The sequence below is a fragment of the Macrosteles quadrilineatus genome, unplaced genomic scaffold (assembly GCF_028750875.1).
Source record: "Macrosteles quadrilineatus isolate MER2022 unplaced genomic scaffold, UCM_ALF_1.0 Scaffold_9__3_contigs__length_116548681, whole genome shotgun sequence".
In the NCBI taxonomy this organism is placed as follows: domain Eukaryota; kingdom Metazoa; phylum Arthropoda; class Insecta; order Hemiptera; family Cicadellidae; genus Macrosteles; species Macrosteles quadrilineatus.
The window spans coordinates 35,808,245-35,827,815 of NW_026542602.1; the positions used below are offsets into that span (position 1 = coordinate 35,808,245).

At 33.8% G+C, this 19,571-nt stretch overlaps 1 protein-coding gene across 1 annotated transcript in view; it reads left to right on the top strand.

Moving 5' to 3' along the window:
• The window catches only part of LOC129003325 (phospholipid-transporting ATPase ID), a 47,248-nt gene extending 32,079 nt beyond the window's left edge, over positions 1–15,169 (top strand). The window contains exons 10-25 of the mRNA XM_054431618.1: positions 3,141–3,221; positions 3,637–3,799; positions 4,563–4,672; positions 5,191–5,382; positions 5,825–5,996; positions 6,546–6,650; positions 8,599–8,770; positions 9,449–9,594; positions 10,343–10,471; positions 10,743–10,966; positions 11,576–11,801; positions 12,211–12,314; positions 12,789–12,920; positions 13,774–13,916; positions 14,425–14,600; positions 15,110–15,169. Coding sequence (XP_054287593.1) covers positions 3,141–3,221; positions 3,637–3,799; positions 4,563–4,672; positions 5,191–5,382; positions 5,825–5,996; positions 6,546–6,650; positions 8,599–8,770; positions 9,449–9,594; positions 10,343–10,471; positions 10,743–10,966; positions 11,576–11,801; positions 12,211–12,314; positions 12,789–12,920; positions 13,774–13,916; positions 14,425–14,600; positions 15,110–15,162 — 2,328 coding nt within the window. The 3' untranslated portion in view covers positions 15,163–15,169. The remainder of the gene's footprint in view (positions 1–3,140; positions 3,222–3,636; positions 3,800–4,562; positions 4,673–5,190; positions 5,383–5,824; positions 5,997–6,545; positions 6,651–8,598; positions 8,771–9,448; positions 9,595–10,342; positions 10,472–10,742; positions 10,967–11,575; positions 11,802–12,210; positions 12,315–12,788; positions 12,921–13,773; positions 13,917–14,424; positions 14,601–15,109) is intronic.
• Positions 15,170–19,571: the final 4,402 nt, after the last annotated feature.

Consider the following 19,571-nt stretch of genomic DNA (forward strand, 5'->3'; position numbering starts at 1 on the left):
AGGAGGAGAGAATGAACAAAACAAACAGAAACAGAAACAACACTTCTGTCTTAAGGTCGATTCACACATATCAGTCCAGTCACAGTTCCGTTACAGTCCAGTTGCAGTCCAGTTACAGTCCACTAGTCCAGTCACAGTTGCATCCGCAATTTCTCAGTCAATTGTCCGTCAGTTGGTTTCAGTCTGTCTTCCGTCTCTAATATTTACAGTAATTTATAGTCAAAAAATTTAAATTTTAAACCTATATTCTATTAAATTATCATTGTCCATCTTTTTGTTTGTTACAAACCGTACTCAAAATACAAACACAACCATTTAAATAACAATAACACTATTTTCTAACCTCAAACAGTTCCGTCAGGCGTCCGAAGAATCAAAAAGTATCGTTGGAAAGAAATCTGAAATTGACTGACGGATGCCAGCAGAGTGACTGACGGGACTGCAACGGGTGAGTGTAGATAGCGCAATAGAAAATCCATCAAGGAATATTTTTGTTAACTGTGACGTGCCTGAAGTGACTTTACTGTGACTTGCCGTAACTGATGTGTGTGAATCGACCTTTATTGTCTTACAGCCGAACAGTAGAACCATCGGTGGGGCACACGGGAGGGACTAACGCTAACATATCTTGTAGTGTCAGCGTTCGCCGCTAGAACTGCTAAGTTGAAATAATTTAAATTAATTTTTTTTTAGTTATAAAATTAACTTTTTAATTATAAAATATTGTTTTAAAATTATAAAATAAATTTTTAATTTTTAAAATTAAACTGTCATAACATAACCTAACCAACCAGACTTGCTGATAATATAAAAACTATATAAGATAAAAATCTAATTAATAATTACTTATAATTTTTAATTAATTATAAAATTAATTTTAAAATGTAGTATTATAAAATTAAACTGTCATAACCTAACCTAACCAACCAAACTTGCTGATATGAAAAATTTGTTGACAAAAAGTCAGTGCTACCAGCGGGATTCGAAACCGGGACCTCCTGCACACCAATCCGAAACGCTACCAACTATGCCACGAACGCCGCTGAAATCACATCGTTTCGTAAAGGTAATCGTGTCGCCTCAAGAGAAGACATTACCCACTAGAGATATGACGTCACTACACCTTTAGCCTTAGTCCCTTCCGTGTGCCCATTCCGTAGACCGGTGGTAGAACGCAGAACGGCAGGGAGAGGGAACGGCAGTCGGCACTCGGCAGTGCGAGTGCAGTGAATTAGTGAATCCCCATAGCACATTTTTTATTTCAGGATTAGTTTTGCCAACAGTGTCATTTGGAGGCTTCAGATTGACTATAATGAAGGTTTACGTTTACTAATAGAAAAATTAGTTTTGTTCATAAAATAAAATTATAATGCCTCAAGTTCAATTTTATAGTTTGTAATTATAAAATTAAACAGTCATAACCTAACCAAACTAACCAGGCTTGCTGATAATGAAAAATCGAATGAAGGTTTAATCGAGAAAATAGTTATGTTCATAAAATAAAACTATAAATGGCTCAAATTAAATTTTATAATGTTTTAATTATAAAATTAAAATGTCATAACCTAACAAAACCAACCAAACTTGCTGATAATATAAAAATCCTAGACAAAATGTTAGATGCTATCGGGGAATTGCCAACCCGACCCATCCGTTTAAAAAATGTGTGTGTCCGTTCGATAATTCGAGCAAAAATTATCCGAAAAAAGAGAGAGAGAGGGAGAGAATCTTTATTACATAAGCGTGGACTATGACAATAGTAACTCCGCTTAAAATATAGAGATATAGATTTTAAATTCATATTGTTTCGGTTTTCAACTCCGTATGTTTTATTTTAAATATTTCAATAAATTTAATTTATGTTTATAAATTTAAATCAATTAAGTGCGAATTAATGAGCTGATGTCACCTGTCTGCCATGGGACGTCTGTCACTAAACAACACCACTTTTGCGACGTTGCCAATTCCACCAGGCCGCGGCCAGTAGTTAAATGTGGCCGTGATCATGCCCAATTTAACATTGCTAGAGTACTATATACTGCAATTATTCAATTAATTGGTGATAGTTTTTTATTCTCAGTAAAAAAATGAAAAAATAAGGGCCAGATAGAGCAAAAACTGGCTTTGACCCGCATCCCGTTTTCATGGTCTAAAAACCCCGTTTTCAGGATAGCAATCCCGCGAGTGGAACACTGGAGAACGGGTGCACAGGTGCATTAATGTGAATCGATTTAGAGCTGTGTGATGCTCTAATCGTATTGATAGATCGTTGTTCATTTTTGTGCATGCATATTGTACAACTACGGTGTTTTGATATTCTATGGGGGCTTAATGGACAAATGTATATATATATTCTATAAAGTACATAATTTGGAACACATAGGGGGCTTGTCTGTTCACACACACACACACACACACACACACACACACACACACACATACATATACATATGTATATATATACATATATATTTATTATTTTTTTTAATTGGTTTTTCTCATTTTTTACTCAAAAAACATAACATTTGACAATTTCTTTCCAGACTATTTTGCAGAGCTTAAAAAAAGAAATAATTTTGTATGTTGAAGTTTTGTTGTATGCCTAATGGTTACGGAGATAATATAAAAACTTTAAATTTAAAATTTCCATGTTATTCTTTTGGAGGATAAATAAACTGTTGTAGTTTTGCTTGTTAATGGATAATATCAAATTTGGCAATTTTGTTTATTTCATACTTAGCTATCAACGTTTAATAAAAACCACACCACCTATCTTCCCTGTAGCAGCAAACCTAGATACTCATTAAAATTAATGTTATTTAAATAGGGAATAAATCTGACAATTTTCAGGGAATGTAGAAATACAGCCAGGTAAATGGACGTTAGCTTAGTTTGCAGGTTTGCCGCGACAGGGGTATTTTATATGCAGGTAGATTTTTTACATGAGGAAGTACTCAAATACTATTAGGGCAAGTGTTCCAAGCCCATTTGTGTTGTGGATGTGCCGAGAATCAATCCTCGTCCCTACCGCTACGAAGTCCTGCACCAATTGTAAACTTTAAATTACATTATTTATATTAAGGAAATAATAATTATGTGTTTTTCCACCAAGATATTAAAAACTAAAATTTTGTTTTCAGAATATAATGACCTTCAACAAATGTTCAATCGGTGGAAAATGTTATGGAGAAGTAGAAAACTTAGGAGAAGATATCGGGAAGGTCTGTATATAACATTTATTTAATGGATTTAAAATGTGCTTATCAAGTACATATTCCTATAACTATGTATTCAAAACAGATTTTAAACGTATACCACCCTGTACATTTGAATATTGTATGAATTAGCTCAAAAAGTATATTTAAACATTATTACTATTGTTGTCGCCTTTTTACAAATAATACTGTAATTCTAAAAAAAAAAAACATTTAAAAGACATGAAGAATATACATGGGAGGATTGGATGGTTCAAACTACTTGTTTTGAAACACAGGTTTTAATAAATTTTTCTGAATTTAAGTTTGACTTGTAACCCCTGGGTACCGAGTTTATAATAAGCTCTACTTTGCTTTAAGTTATGAAAGTCATTTTCACAACCGTTTTATAGCTGATTATATTCTTATAAACATGTTACAGTTGAAAGACAAAGTGGACTTTTCATTCCACAAGGATTACGAGCCAGAGTTCACATTTTACGATGTTTCTCTGCTCAAAGACGTAAGGTCCAACAAAGCTGAGGTTCACACGTTCTTCACGCTTCTAGCTGTTTGCCACACAGTCATGCCAGGCTCACGAAACGGTCAGTTTCCGTTACGATTTAGAGGAAAAATTTTAGTTGAATACAATAAACACATTGATCCTTTGGCTTCTGAGTTATCATCAACAAATTAATTTATTAAAGAAGATGCATTACGATAAAGAACATTGTATTCTACACACCTATTCCAGATAAAAAACACATAAAGTAATAGTTAAGTCAAAAGAAATTAGATTATAGAATTATAAATAAGAACTACACAGTAGATGTGATCTACTTGTTAAATCCAAAAACAGGTATGAGCAGTTCCAGTACCTCTCTTTCGGAAAGAAAAAAATTGGCATAAATAGGTATATTATTTCACATTAATTGAAAAACCCATTAAATATTCACATTAAATATAACCCATTTCATCACATTAAATGGGTTATATTTCCAGCACCTAATTTTTTACAAATCAAGCACTGGGTATGAGTTTTAGAATTCCATATTTTTAAAATTGTGAAATAGGTGAATCAAAATATTAGAGAAATTATGTTAGTCTACATTTGTGTAAATTTAGCACAACTTATTATAAAAACTTGTTGCTGGTAGTCTAGCAAAAAGTATTGTACACAAGTCACCTTAAAGGTGTTCATGGTGAGCAGCATAGTTTCCTAGCACGAGGCTTACCAAGCAAGGGATTTCATGTTCGTACCGTATTTACTTCTCGGCCTTGTAGAATATCATACTTATTTTATAAATGAATGTTATTAGCATGAGTTTCCAATTTATAATTATGAGTTGTTTCATTGATGGTCCACAGGAAAGCTACAATATCAGGCTCAGTCTCCGGATGAAGCCGCACTTGTTTCTGCAGCTCGGAACTTCGGATTTGTTTTCAAAAATAGAACACCAAATTCAATCACTGTGGAGGTAAGTAGGCGTATACTTTGTTCAATTCAACAAAAATTCAGTAAGTAACATATATATAGTTTTAAATTTTAAAAAGACTAAAGAATCCTAGCAAAATTTTTCTTACTTGATAACCACCATGAAACAAAAAAGTTGACTTCATCAATTATTTTAAAGAGATTTGAACTCAATATTGATGAATAATCTACTAAAGGTACATAACTGCTTATTCGTGCCAAAAAAATTACTTTATTAGTTTAACATCGTTCTAAAATCTTAAATTGCATCTTTGTTACATCTTAATTTTACTTTGTGTCCAATTAAATAAAACACTAACAAAGACCTTCAGTAAAGTGAGACAGTATTTTTTTTTTTTCTACATAAATACAGAAAATTGAGGAGTAACTGTAAGACACCAGTTACATTATTATGTGTCCATATGAGCTTTTTTGTTCGTTTTCATCAGTAGAATATCTAGTGTGAAAGTGTTACACCAAAATATCTTGTATTACTTTATAATGTTGGGTTTATAAATCCAGGTGATGGGAGTGAAAAGTGTTTACGAGGTCCTGTGCATCCTAGATTTCAACAACGTGAGGAAACGAATGTCTGTAATCTTGCGACAAGGACACAAGTTGCGGCTATTTTGTAAAGGTGCTGACAACGTAGTGTATAGAAGACTGAAACCAGGCGACGATCATCTGAAAGGAAAAACACTCGAACATCTGAATGTAATAACAGAAACAAGTTACTTATTTTACATTTTCTATATTAATCAAGCAAAAATACCTGGTGTTTTAAATCTTGTGCTATAATGTTGCAGACAAATGCATTGAGTAGGGCAAAATATTTTTTTTTCAATGTTTGTTGCTCCTGTTTGTCACTTTGCATTTCAACTGTTTTATAAAGGTTATTTAAATTTCTTCAGGCTTGTTGGTTGACTGCAAAAGAAACCTACAGAGTTAAAAAATACGTCATGATTTTGACGAATGAGCAAATAAGCTACCTAGTTTATTTTTCACCAGATGAGTTGCAATTTGAAATATGTGCTAATGTGCTGGGAGTTTATGATTTGCTTTTACAAAAGACTTTCTTGTCAACAATTAATAAAAGTTTGATTTTGATTTTTAGTGTTTCCTTGTTAGTGGTTTAGTTTTTCTTTTTATTTCACAGAAGTTCGCTGGTGAAGGGCTAAGAACACTGTGTCTCGCAGTGAAAGATTTGGATGAGAAATATTTTGAAGCTTGGAGAATCAAACACCACGAAGCTACAGTGTCATTAGACAATAGAGAAGAAAGACTTCACGACATTTATGAAGAGATTGAGAACAACTTGACTCTTATAGGTGTGTTGTTAAACTGTTATGTTCAAACCAAGAAAATCTAAGCTGTGCAACACAATTACAATTAAGTTGAATAACCATATCATTAATAGGAACAATAGGGTTGTGGAGAATAGATGGCAAGAGCTCGGCCACTTCAGCATAGTAAGTAAAACTTGATCATCAATATATTTTGCATTAGGAACCCTAAGAAAGGAACTATGGTGGAGGCGGGATACACAAATACCTCAGGTATGATGCTGCAATTTATCAGCAAATAAAGTTCAATTGACTCAAAAGCATGCAACAGGATGCATAAAAAACCTATAGTTTATTGACTTGTCTAGATTCAGGGTCTACTCCTGCTCAATAAATCTGTTTAAGACTAATATCTTGTTTATCCTCTAGTTTTGTTTAGTAAAGTGCAAACTCCTTTAATTGCTATAAGCTCTATACATAACTCCAGATAATTACTGAAGTTTCCTTAGCTTATTTCTTCTACCCTTAAAATAAGTAGCATTTCTATTCTCCTACGATTGTTCATATACTGACTTAAATTCTACTTTGCTCCAGGAGTAACAGCCATAGAGGATAAACTCCAGGATGGAGTGCAAAGAACAATAGCAAACCTGTCAATGGCAGACATCAAGATCTGGGTTCTAACGGGGGACAAGCAAGGTAAATATACTAAACTCTGTTTTTTGCCCCTTCAGTCTTCAACCCTTAGTACAGCTCTTATGAGTGATAGAGCCAATTGAATTACCGTACTTGCCTAGTTAAACATTACATTACATTATCAAGGTTCAAGACCGCCACTTGGGGATGTGTTTCAGACTCAATGAATTATATTTGAATGCAGAAATGGTGTGAGATGATCTGTGTAGCTTTATTACTGATTAAGACCCACCATCTCTTTAACCAAAACCGTTTGTTAATGCCCATTGATCAAGGTTAGCTGAGTCTGAAATCGCTAAAAAATACCGGCACTCGAGTGAAAATTTAAAAACGTACGTTTTCAGGAAAAGCACTTTGCAAAATTTTTTCCCCTTTTTTCAAAACTTTTATTAGTTTTTTTATTTCATTAACATTTGAAGTTTCATAAAATGTCCATGGTAACGCAATATCTTTGGTAGTTTTTTTTTTTAAAGAGCATCTTTAGTGGAAAAACACAAAATCCTGTCACGACCATTACGGACGTTTAAATGAATATTAAAAATAGTTAATATTATTTTTATAACTATGTTTTGCTATAAACTAATTTACTTTTATGACCATTATACAATAAAAAGGTCACTGAGCTTTTGGTATATTTGTTCTTTCTAAAAAAAAATAAAAAACTCAAAAAATTGAAAAAAAAGCCAATAAAATTTTTTTTAAGTTTGTATAACTCAGAAAAAACTTACCTGAGACCCGAAAAATCGTTATGTTTGTATATAGGTGTGCTTCTTTTGTGTATAAAACATTGAAATATGACGATATTTTAATTTTTGAAATTTTTATGATCATAAACGTGATGGTCAGGGACAAGCGGTACGGTCGTGAATTGTCTGAAATAATCTAAATCTTTCTAAACAATCCTTCAATTATACTGTTAGTTATAATAAAAATATGTGTTCAATTGAACTAAACTGTTCAATTTACAATTATATTAAAGTTATTGTCACGACCAAACACACTATAATCCATAAGGCTGGATTGGTCGTGAAAAAACCCACGATGGTCGTGAAACTTTGGTCGTGAAATTACGTGTTATTTGGCTCTGTTCTGGCGGTCGCTCTGCACCTCATGTTCGAGGATACAAAGTGGACTTCTAGGTTAATCTAGCAATTGAAATATCTTATAAAGAAAAATTAACACCATGTCTACTTCATCAAATGACTACGTACGGTCATGGACACACCAAAATTACAAAAAACACAATCTATCCTTTATTAATCTTGTAATTCCTCCTTTCAACTCGAAACGACCGGCACTACAATCCTGACGTACACCCCGAACTAGTCTCTAAAACCAACTGACTCCATCGACGCCAGGCTTGCTACTGTCGTGCTCCAAAGTTGAAAACTTTTCCCAAATGGTCGTGACGCCAAATCGAGGGACAGACTTATTTTGTCATGGTAGTCAGTTTGCAATGACAATAAAATTATAATATGCTCCTTTTTTGTAAGTTTAATAACCATTGATGACATAAAAATATGGCTTTATATATTTCGGCATGAATAATTAGTCTAAAAACAGCGTGAAAGTTGGAAAATGTACCCTAGGGACACGTCATGGTCGTGAATTTCGAAACTTTAAAAATACGAAAAAAATACCTAGAACCTATTTAAAACTAAATAAATGTGTGTAACATGTTGCCCCCATCCCAAAAAATATAAAAACACATAATAATAAACTGGACGGACATGAACGGACATGAAAACGTACGTTTTTAAATTTTCACTCACTCACATATTTTATCAGGATCAAACCAACTAACTTTTGATTGCTGAGCGAGCATTAGCTACCCAGCTATGATGATGGAAAGTTTGATCGATGAATTTGTTTGGAGCAAAATTGATGAGTTATTTAGTTAATTATGACAATCACTGACTTTTTGTTATCAGTTTTAGTCTCATTGTTACAGAGACTGCGATCAACGTAGGCTACTCGTGCCAGCTGCTCAATGATGATATGGAGATGATGGTGGTTGATGCAGACTCCAGTGATGAAGTTGTTGAGCAACTGTTGAAGTGCCAGAGCTCCATTGGCACTGGCTCTTACTTCGGACTCAACCGCAACAGCATAGTAACATTCAGGTATGTAGTGATGTCTGTTCCCAAAATGTAACTTGATTGAAATATATTTTCAAGCATTTTGTGAATTTTTTTATAAAAACCCACTAAAATCCTAAAACTTATTAAAACCGTATGAAATCTACTAAAATTATATTTAAAATTACTGTATACAGTAGAACCCCTCATATCCGACCATGATGGGACCAGGCCAATTTCGGAACAGCCAAAAGGATATCAGGAGGAGCATAAATAATTTGAGGCCTCGGCAACACTGGTAATCGTCTCCCACGACAATAAGGATTACATTTTTGTTCTTCATATTAGGAAATGTTGGATTGTTGGGTTCAGCATATTATTTAGTTCAATTAGGATGGAGTCTCAACGCAATGTATTGCTTTCCCATCTTTAAGGTTATAAAAAAATCCATTCTAGTATAAGAGTTCTAATACCGGTATGCAGTTTTTTCCAAAATTGGATACCAATATGAGATTTTTAGCATATGAAAAATCTAGAAATGTTTCAAAGAATTTGGGTCTTTGGTTCACTTAGATTCGGGAAAACAAAAAACACACACATTTAAACAACTGATAAACAACAACTAATTCCTGGAGCTCTAAGGGTTGTTTACTGTTCCGCTTCATTTGCACTACTATTATAAAGAACCTTTTGTCTAGACATGTCCTTATGTTGTATCCGCAGTGATGTGACTAGCAGTGACTACGAGAGAACTGGTGTACAAGAGCAGAGAGATGTGGTAGAGTACGCTCTAGTCATCAGTGGACAGTCTCTCGCACACGCACTCAGTCCTGATGTGGAACATCTGTTTGTCAACATCAGCACACGCTGTGAGTAGGGTACTACACTATACACTAGCTTGGACTAATGATTTTTGCATCTGTATTCTGTAAATCTTTATCTGTAATATCCTAGGACACTATAGCTAGCCAGGTTATAATTACTCTGGTCTAGACCTATAGGTTCACGGCATTACCTCTTAGATAAAGACATTGATGACTTGCAGGATTTAAGCCTGGAACTGAATCTTCACACTCTGCCACCAGACCAGCTCTTGCACTCACCAAAGAATGCAGCTCTTTAATTAGTAGAAAACTGTGTTAAGTTAAAGTTTTAAAGTGTTTGTTTACTGAGTCATGCAAAAAAATATGACTTCTAGTGACTGAATTATCACAATTGCGATGTCACATTTTATTTCATGCAAATTGGTTTGTATGTCTAATTACATACAACCCAACAGAGGGAGGGTAGGTCTCCCTGTGCATACCTACCTCCTAAAAGTAATTTGAAAACCCATTTCCTCATCTGCTTGTCGACTTATCAATAAATGTTACTTTTCAGATGCTCTTCCTATAGTAGGATGATTTTTCTGGGATGCTAAAACATTAAAAATAACATCCCATAAATATATTTCAGATATGAAATATGAGTCTTTTATGTTATAGTTAATAGTTAACAAATGGAACCGTGAGTTATTAATTCCCTAAGAATTTATTTTTTACTTCTTTATTTCTTTGTAAGCTTTTAGGCTCAATTGAAAGTTATAATTGACTCTTAATCAATGTTTGGAATGTTTAGGCAAAGCAGTGATCTGCTGCAGAGTAACCCCTCTTCAGAAGGCTTTGGTGGTGGAACTTGTCAAGAAACACCAAAATGCTGTCACACTGGCAATCGGGGATGGGGCAAATGATGTCTCTATGATCAAGGGTAAATGCTGTTGAAATATTTGTTCAGTGCTGCAATAAAATTATACACCTCAAATTTCTTGACGGATTAGCAAGAATTGCAGATAGTCATAATTGACAAATGAAGAGTTAAGCGTTACACTTCAATGCATTGTTGTTTAACTACAGGTTTCACGCTACAGAGTTGAGTATGTTTTAAGGCATACTATGACTTCATAATGTTATATGGATTCTCAATATTTCAGCTTAGCTAGCTTTCTAAGTCTTTGACCTATGACATTTTTGTGTCGTAGTGGCCAACATAGGAGTGGGGATCAGTGGCCAGGAAGGAAATCAGGCCATGTTGGCCTCCGACTACTCCATTGCCCAGTTCCACTTTCTAGAAAGACTTCTCCTAGTACACGGAAGATGGTCGTACTATAGAATGTGCAAGTTTTTGCGCTACTTTTTCTACAAGAACTTTGCCTTCACGCTTTGTCATTTCTGGTTTGCTTTCTTCTGCGGCTATAGTGCACAGGTACTCATTATGGAGAATAAAATTTGTTTGTTGTATGTGTGAAATGTTTAGAGAAACTTATGTACATAGAGTTTTATCGACACCTTGGGATAATTTCATTCGCCTTCCTGTTTGAAGAAGTACAATTGGATAATTTAAATTTATAATTAATAATTCTTTGACAACATATTCAATGGTAAGTCATTGAAAAAATGCATGAATAATGTTTTTTTTATTTTCAATGACAGTGACATTTTGTACGAATGGATTAAACGCTTTTAAGGTAAAGCGGTTCAAACCTATTCTAGTGGTTTTGCTAAGGTTTGAACCTGTGTTTCTCCATCACTAAAGCCTGAGACACTTACTACAAGGCTAACTTTTACAAGGACACAATAATGGTCCTTTGAGAGTTTTGTTTTCCATAGCGTGCACACATGGAATCATAAGAGGAAAGCGGTCCAAAATCCTTTACAGTATTTATAATTTGTAGTCAAACTCAGGTAATTGATGTAATAGCTAAATGACCGTTACAATCTCAGATTTTAGACCATTTTTGTGCACTCTACAATAAAAATTAGCTTCAAATCATGACAGGCAAGTTCTGCGAGAGCTAACACTATTTTGTTGCAGACGGTGTTCGACCCGATGTTCATCGCTGTGTACAACCTGTTCTACACGTCGCTACCTGTCCTGGCCTTGGGAGTGTTTGATCAGGACGTTGACGACAAACACAGCCTAACCTACCCTCGGCTCTATACTCCGGGCCATCTCAATCTCTTCTTCAACAAACGGGAGTTCCTACTCAGCGCTCTCCATGGGTTCTTCACTTCTGCCATTATATTTCTTGTGCCTTATGGTCAGTGATTTCTTTTTGTTTTTTTTAGACAAAATAGAGAAGTATTGCAGTTGTAGGTATGTTTTCAAATTGAATATTTTTGGTAATCTTTTGCAAAAAAGACTATGTTCACCACTTTCAAAAAGTTTATACAAAAGAATCTATAGAATAATCTAATCTTAATAGTTTTGAGAGTAACTAGGAAGTTTCAGACAATTTTATTGTAGAATTTGAATTTGATTTAGTTAGCCTATGGTGAATCTGTTCGCGGGTTCAGTCGGTAGCATGACTGACTCTACAAACTAATGTAGAGTGGGATCGTGTACTGTACTTACTCACCCCTTGATTTGCTGTATACATTCCACTCACAGGCCTAGAATCAGCCAATCTTCACAGACATGTTTAATGGTTTATTTAATTTGAATTACAGAAACTTTCAAAGAAGCGATTTCCTCCCATGGATATGGAGTGTCGGACTTTACAGTGTTAAGCACAACCGTTGCGACAATCCTGGTGATTGTAGTTACCATCCAGGTAAGATAATACCACATAAAATCCCTATTTAAAAAATGTATGCTATAATATATAAATTTTGCCTTTTCCACTTCACACATTGTATAATTTAAGTTTTATCGTTTTTACTTGACTTATTTTGTGTTGGGTGAACCCTTTTCAATGTCAAAACTTCTGCTACAAAACTCCAAACAAGACCCCACAAGTGTTTCCTCACGTTTTTTTTTTTTTTTTCATTTATTGAGAATAGATTCATCCAGCAGATTCATGATGACTAAAGATGTCCTATATGCAAGACTATGATGTTAAAATGCATGACTATGTTTTGTTATCTTCTTTGTACCTATCTATTAGCCCCTGGACTCTAATATCCAAGTAAATCTTGCCAACCCAAGTAAAAATATCTCAAACGTGTTTAATCCCTTGAATTTTTATAGTATAGCGTTATAGCTTGTTATAGTGTCTAGGCCTTTACAACTGTTTTGTTTTACCTAGGTGACACTGGATACCTCATACTGGACTGTGTTCAACCATATTACTATCTGGGGCAGTCTGGCCTGGTACTTCTGTCTGGACTACTTGTACAACTACATCATCAAGGGCAACTATCAAGGCAGCCTCACAATCGTAAGTACTGAGTCCCAAGTTTGATCCAACAAAACCCTTAATCCAAACAATGCTCTGGTTAAACAACCACAGCTATTGTACAGTAACAGGAGAACATATTTATCCTCAGGTTCTTGTGTTCTGGTAAATGATGAAAAAACTGCCTAAAATGGTAACCAAAATATGTAGAAAACCCAAAAACTGTGATGATGTAAAACGCTGTTCCTACTTCATCCAACAGCTTCCTTGTCAACGTAGTGTTCTTGAAGTTGTCTTTATCATTCCACAATGATTAACGACACTGAACTAGACTGAACTAGCATAAGACTTTCAATTTGAGTATCACTAAGCTTTTTTCAAAGCAATAATGTCTTTTTCCTTAAGTTTGGCCGGAGGCCCACAGTCCTTTCTCCTCTGACATCTTGAACTAGACTGAAAACTGTGGGAAGAAGCATGACTTGTCGGAGCGTCGAGTATTCCCGTAGGGTTTGGTGCTGCCTTCGACGCTATCATGACACTCACCGCTAAGGTCTAACTCTGAACGGCAACATATGGGGCCATGACTAATGGTTGTCGCTCACCGCTAGTATTGTACCCGGGGCCTTACACAAATATTACATAACTTCTCATAACATTATTATCAGCATATTATTATTATTCCTAATATGTAATCCTGCAGAAGTTGAGATTTAGTTCCATTGCTCCTTTGTTTTTATTTATTTTTGTGTATTTACGCTATTAGCATGTTTAACATCTTTTGTTAGGGAACCATCCAAACCCTGGTCTTGTTCTTGTTACTATCTAACGTCAACTTTTTTGTCAGAAACATCATAAAAATGTTAGTATTTATTATGGCATCTGGGTCTTTTTTAAGGTGGTGGATGAGCCGTTGTTCTGGCTCACCACTGGCATGACTGTCGTACTGTTGATGGCGCCTGTACTGGCGTGGAGGTTCTACTTCATTGATGTATGTCCTTCACTCGCAGACCGAGTGAGACTTCAGCAACGAGTAATCAGGTAAGTTGCTAGTTCATCTTTAACTCCCTATAATATCATTTGAATGGAGGTGCTTCTAAGGTGTAATTATATTGCAAATTGAAATTGGTGTGGTATGGGTGGACATAAAGTATAGCCGACTAATATGAGCCATAATTTATTAATAACTCAAATATCAAGGAAGTGTGGGTTTTTTTATAACTACAAATAATATAACGTGTATCTTTAGTCAGTACTATTTTTTAACTGAATAACAAAGAACAAAAACTGGTGGATAATTTTCCCAAAGATGTTTTTATCTTATTAAAGGTAAAATATTACAGTGAAAATTTAACTCTTTGGTTAGTAGTTACTAGTTAGAATACTGGAAGATAAGTACTGTAGTAGTTATAGCAGTCTTATGTTATCAAATAATTAATTGTCTTCATAAGAATGAGACATTTATAAGGGAGTATATTTTAATCCATGCTTGTATACATCTGGATGGATCTACTATTGAAATAAACTGAAACAGTAAATATCTTTTCAGGTCCCAAATTTCAGAGACAAAGTTTATACCCAACTCGTCTCGCAAGCAAAGGCGATCTATCAGGTCTGGATACGCATTCTCTCACCAGGAGGGGTTTGGCCGTCTTATCACTTCTGGCAAGTTGATAAGGAAGGCAACCAACAAAGCCAATGGCAACGCAGCTTCCTCACGACTCGGTATGAGGCTGGACAAAGTATTCTGGCACGGTAAAGCATCTTTGCCGTGTGATATCGAGATTTAGCTATTTGAAAATTAATTTAAAAGAAACCTTATAGTAACAGTGCATTTTGGACAATTTTAGGACCACCTTAAAAGTTGCAACCATCCTGTTTTTATTAAAGATTTGTAAACAATAATTTTAAGTTTATAAATTATGCCTGACATTTTTCGGGTGGTATATTAAGAAAAATGATATATAAATGAATTTGGACTGATGGTGTTGTTGGCCTCTGGGAATCTCAAAACGAAAAAGTAAATCTGTTCCGGGTCCCGGTCTTACCATGAGGCCCACAATAGCTTATTCCCTATATGGGAAATTCGCTAAAAAAAGAAGCTGTATTCATCTGTTGTTTTCACCCTGTTACAAAGCAAGAGTACAGTAGCTAGCAAAACAAAAAAAAAACTTGTAGTTTACATAACAATTGACACCATTTACTCTGAAATAATTCCTGCATTTATGTTGTAGGCAAAGAAGGGGCCAACGGACTTCCTCCAGTATGTCCAGTCTATTTGCCGTGAATCGCTGCATCATGAGAATCTTGATAACATCGTAAAACCTTAATTATACGTCATGGAACCTTGATGAAACCTTGCATGAATCTTGATGTTACATCAGAGGAGTTTTGATGCAATGTCTCAGGAATCTTGATGCATCATCATAGGGAGTTTTGACTTGAATGAAAAACTTTAGGAGTGGCTTTGGATGTTAAATTCTATTTCTGTAACTATTGAACATTGTGATTGGCTGTCCTGACATTGAGAGACTGATGTCAGAGAAGAAGACATCTTGTGGATGTTGGATGTTTTATGTCAAGTCCCCCTCTTCAATCAGAGATCAGTCCCTAATACATCCTTAACAGGTGCAACAGTGATATGATTATGTGTTTTACTCCAGCAAAAAGTTGCCGTGTTTGACATAAATCTGTAATTTTTATTATAAATTATGGTAAGTGGTTTGATTTAACTAATGTCCTTTATATTTCTAAAGCTGGCTGCAACTTAATGGGGATGGAATGTCTATTTCAAACAATATTCAACGCTTGTTATAAACAGGTGCAATAGTCTCAATTATATCCCATCCAGACGCAATATAAAAATGATTAACCCACAACATTCGTAATATCTCTTAGATGATTGATCATAGATCCTCTTATATTTTTTACAAATTCTTGGATAATGATTTATGTTTTCATAACTGCAGATAAAGGTTATTTTTACGGGATCTATTTGATAAGGGGCCGAGAAGAGGAATACAAATATTAAGTTCATTTAGAATTTAAAAATAAAATTCAATTTGTAGAACAGTAACTATATTAAGAATATTTAACACTGTATAATATTGCAACTGTAAGCTAAGCATTCCTGGTGGCCTTATAAAAGACTGTGATAAAAAGTGCAAATTTGTATCTATAACAATGTGTAAATATATTTTGTAATTTTTAACAGATTAGATGGTTTTCAACCATATTGCTATTTAAGGCCACAGAGATTGGCTTAATTTATGTACTTGTGTTGATGTAACTGGATGGTTTTAATTGCATTGTCTGTATTTTACATTCCTTTTTATCAATTAGTAGGCTGTGCCTTGTGAGTAAATTAACTGTTTAACACAATCATGTGTAGGCCTAACTAAAATGTACTGGGTTCATTTATGTGTGGATAGGCAACATATTATAAAGTCGCAACAAAGAGTAAAAATTGTAACAGATAGCAACCTAAACAAGAACATATCATAGACAGTTGTTACACAGATTACCTGGTAAATTAAATGTTATTATTCTAATTAGGTACATTAACTTTTAAGAGTATTGCAACAGTTTGTTGTACATTTTTCTTTTCAAATATTCATAGTAGATTCACAAATTATTCTATAGTTTTGTTTACTTTGTAACTTGTTACTCGAGTGTTTTGTAACTAAATTTCAGTGAAAACAATGGTTTCCAGTGAATTTTGACGAATAATAAATTTAAAATAAGAAAATTTACAGTAAAAAATCATAAAATCATACTCTTGGTACCAAGGTAAACCTATAATATTGAGATGTAGCTACACCACTAATGTCAATAGCAAAAATATGATTCATTTCCCAAAGAGTGATCATAATGCTCAATATTGCAATACCTGTAATACTAATACTATTCCAAACTGTTATAATTTTGTAAATTAAATACTGGCTTTTATTTATTTTTTTTACTTTTAAATTTTGTTGTACAGTTACAGGAACTTTAAAGTACAACGAAGGATGAACGATACATTGCTATTAATTGGGATTAAAAGAATAACACTATATTAATTAAGTTAAGTTTTTAGTTTTAGCTAAAAGAACTATGAGTCACAACACCAAGTATAGAAGTGAGACTATTCTGTGTTAACAACAAATACTCAGTGAAGTGAATAAAAATAGTAAATTCTTATTAGTATTTTCTAACTAGTTTTAGCTAATTCTCAAAACGAGGTGAATAAGAATTTGCTAAGACTAGTTAGAATATACTTGGATCATTTTGGCAATTCCTAGTATATTCTAACAGGTTAGAACAAACTAGGCCTAGAAAATACTAAGATGACGCAAACTTTCAAGTGTAAGATGAGGAAAACAAAATAAACTATAAACAAAAATGAAACAGAAGAAACCAAAGATCTCTCACTTCCGGAACTTCAACGTTTGGTACTGCTACAGCAGATCAAACTGATCAAAATTCAAATTAAAAAGGAAACGTTACAGTTGGAACTTGGAACTACTTAAGATTCTTCCGTAGTGGAAGCCATGTTGGATTTCTTCCCCATAAGAACAATGTTAACTTTGGGTCCAAATATCTCATCAGCAAATTGTCATATAATTATGGATAAGGAGTTAAATTTAAGGAATTGCGGTCCTCTAGAGATTGACGTTTTTTATTTCACAATTTTTAATTTTTATAATGAATAATTGATTATTAATTAGCTTAAAATTAAGCTTATTATTGAAAGGAAATGAAAATGGATTTTCGAAATTCAAAAACCTCAGTCACAAGTCTATTATGTTAAAAATACAAATTATAAATTTAAAAGCTATATCTTAACAAATAACGCCGTTACGTGTCCACAAATGATGTAATGTTTAACATTGTTCTTATGGGGAAGAAATCCAACATGGCTTCCACTACGGAAGACTCTTAAACACCCTAAGAACTCTAGTGGAAGTGACATGATTATGGGCGACAACATTGATGGCACTGACGGCTTCTTTGGAAATAAATACATTGTTTTATAAACATTGTTAAAGTCAAAGTCTCCCAACTTCTATTTCCTACCCCATATCTAGGATTTGTAATAAATAAAAAAATATTTAAAAAAACATAAAAAAACTTAAATTTTTGTTCATAGAAGCAAGCACTGTATGGGGGACTTTACAAGTGCACATGCTTCTACTCCAGTAAATGTACTGGTAAATGTACTGCTTGCACTTATCTACATCTAACTCACGCCTGACAGAGTACGTTTTTCTGTTCCGTACATGCATAAACATAGCCAGGATGACTGATAACCCTTTTTTGGCCTCCGTCACCAGAATGCTAGCCTGCCTACCCCTAGCTTAAAAATCTTTAAGAATATACTAGCCCTGGCTAGTAAAAACTAACGCTTATTCACCTACAAAGGTTAGAATATTCTAGTCATTTGATGATCTTAGAATTTACTAGGGGTAGTATATTCTGACTACTTTTATTCACCTAAAACTTAGAATATACTTGAAATCAGCTTAGTTTAAGCAAATACTAGTTTTTATTCACACCACCCAATGTCAATTTCAGCTACAATAGTGCCTAATACATGTGTGCCTAGAGATGAGTATGGATACTTAATTTTCTTTATATTTATTTGAGTGTTAGCCTTTTTTATCAAATGCAATTTTTTCATAACTCTGATTTACACAATCTATACTTAATAAATATGGCTATTTCATCAAATACTCTAACTTATACCCCCAAAATTTAAATCAATTTTATTTCTTGGAGAGAAAAAAAACATTATTGATTTGAATAATTGCATTTAAAAGTCAGTTGTGTAAAAGTATTGTCTTACTTGCCATAGTATATAAGCACAGCAGGTCATTATGTAGACTATAATAAAATGTAAAATGTATGGTTTAACAATATTTATCTATGTATTTGTATAACTGATGTGGCAAATGGCAACCATTTTATTTTTTCTCATCAAGTAACAATGCTACACGATGTATCTCACTCATTCTCAACTAATCCTTAATCCACTTCAAACTACACATTCAGTTTATGCATTAGTATCTTAAAGAAAATAAAATAAATTTAATCAAGCTCCAGTATGATATTGAATTGAATTGATAACTTTTTTATTTTTTTGTATGCACGTCAGTATTTGAATTTTTCTCATTTTTAATTTTACTATTTGTGTTGTGTCATAGACAAAAAGAATTAAATATAGACCGTCAGCCATGCTGCGGTTACCATAGGTCCTGGCGTGTAGCGAGTATGCCGTGACTACATGCACTCCCAGCGACAAGCGCCAGAACCTATGGTAACCACAGCACAGCTGACAGTCTATATTTAACACTTTTTGTCTATGGTTGTGAAACATAAAATTATTGTTTGAACCATTTACTACATGCAATTAACTTTGAATTTTTACACTCTTATTATGATTTTTTTTAAGCATGGTTCAGATTATTTTTTATCTTTATTTTTAGTTTAGGTTACATTTACATTCTACTATTAAAAAGACCATAGCTAAGATTTTTTATTGTTTTAAATTGCATTGTTTGAAGTTCAAAAAGTATTCTCCGCGCACTGCTTTTTCCTATGTAAATGTAACAACAAAACCAATACCAAAGCTAGTTATATTTTGTATTATAGTGTTTCCATTTCTTATTGTTTGGAATATATGTTAAGCTAATTTAATTATTTCAATGTTACAAT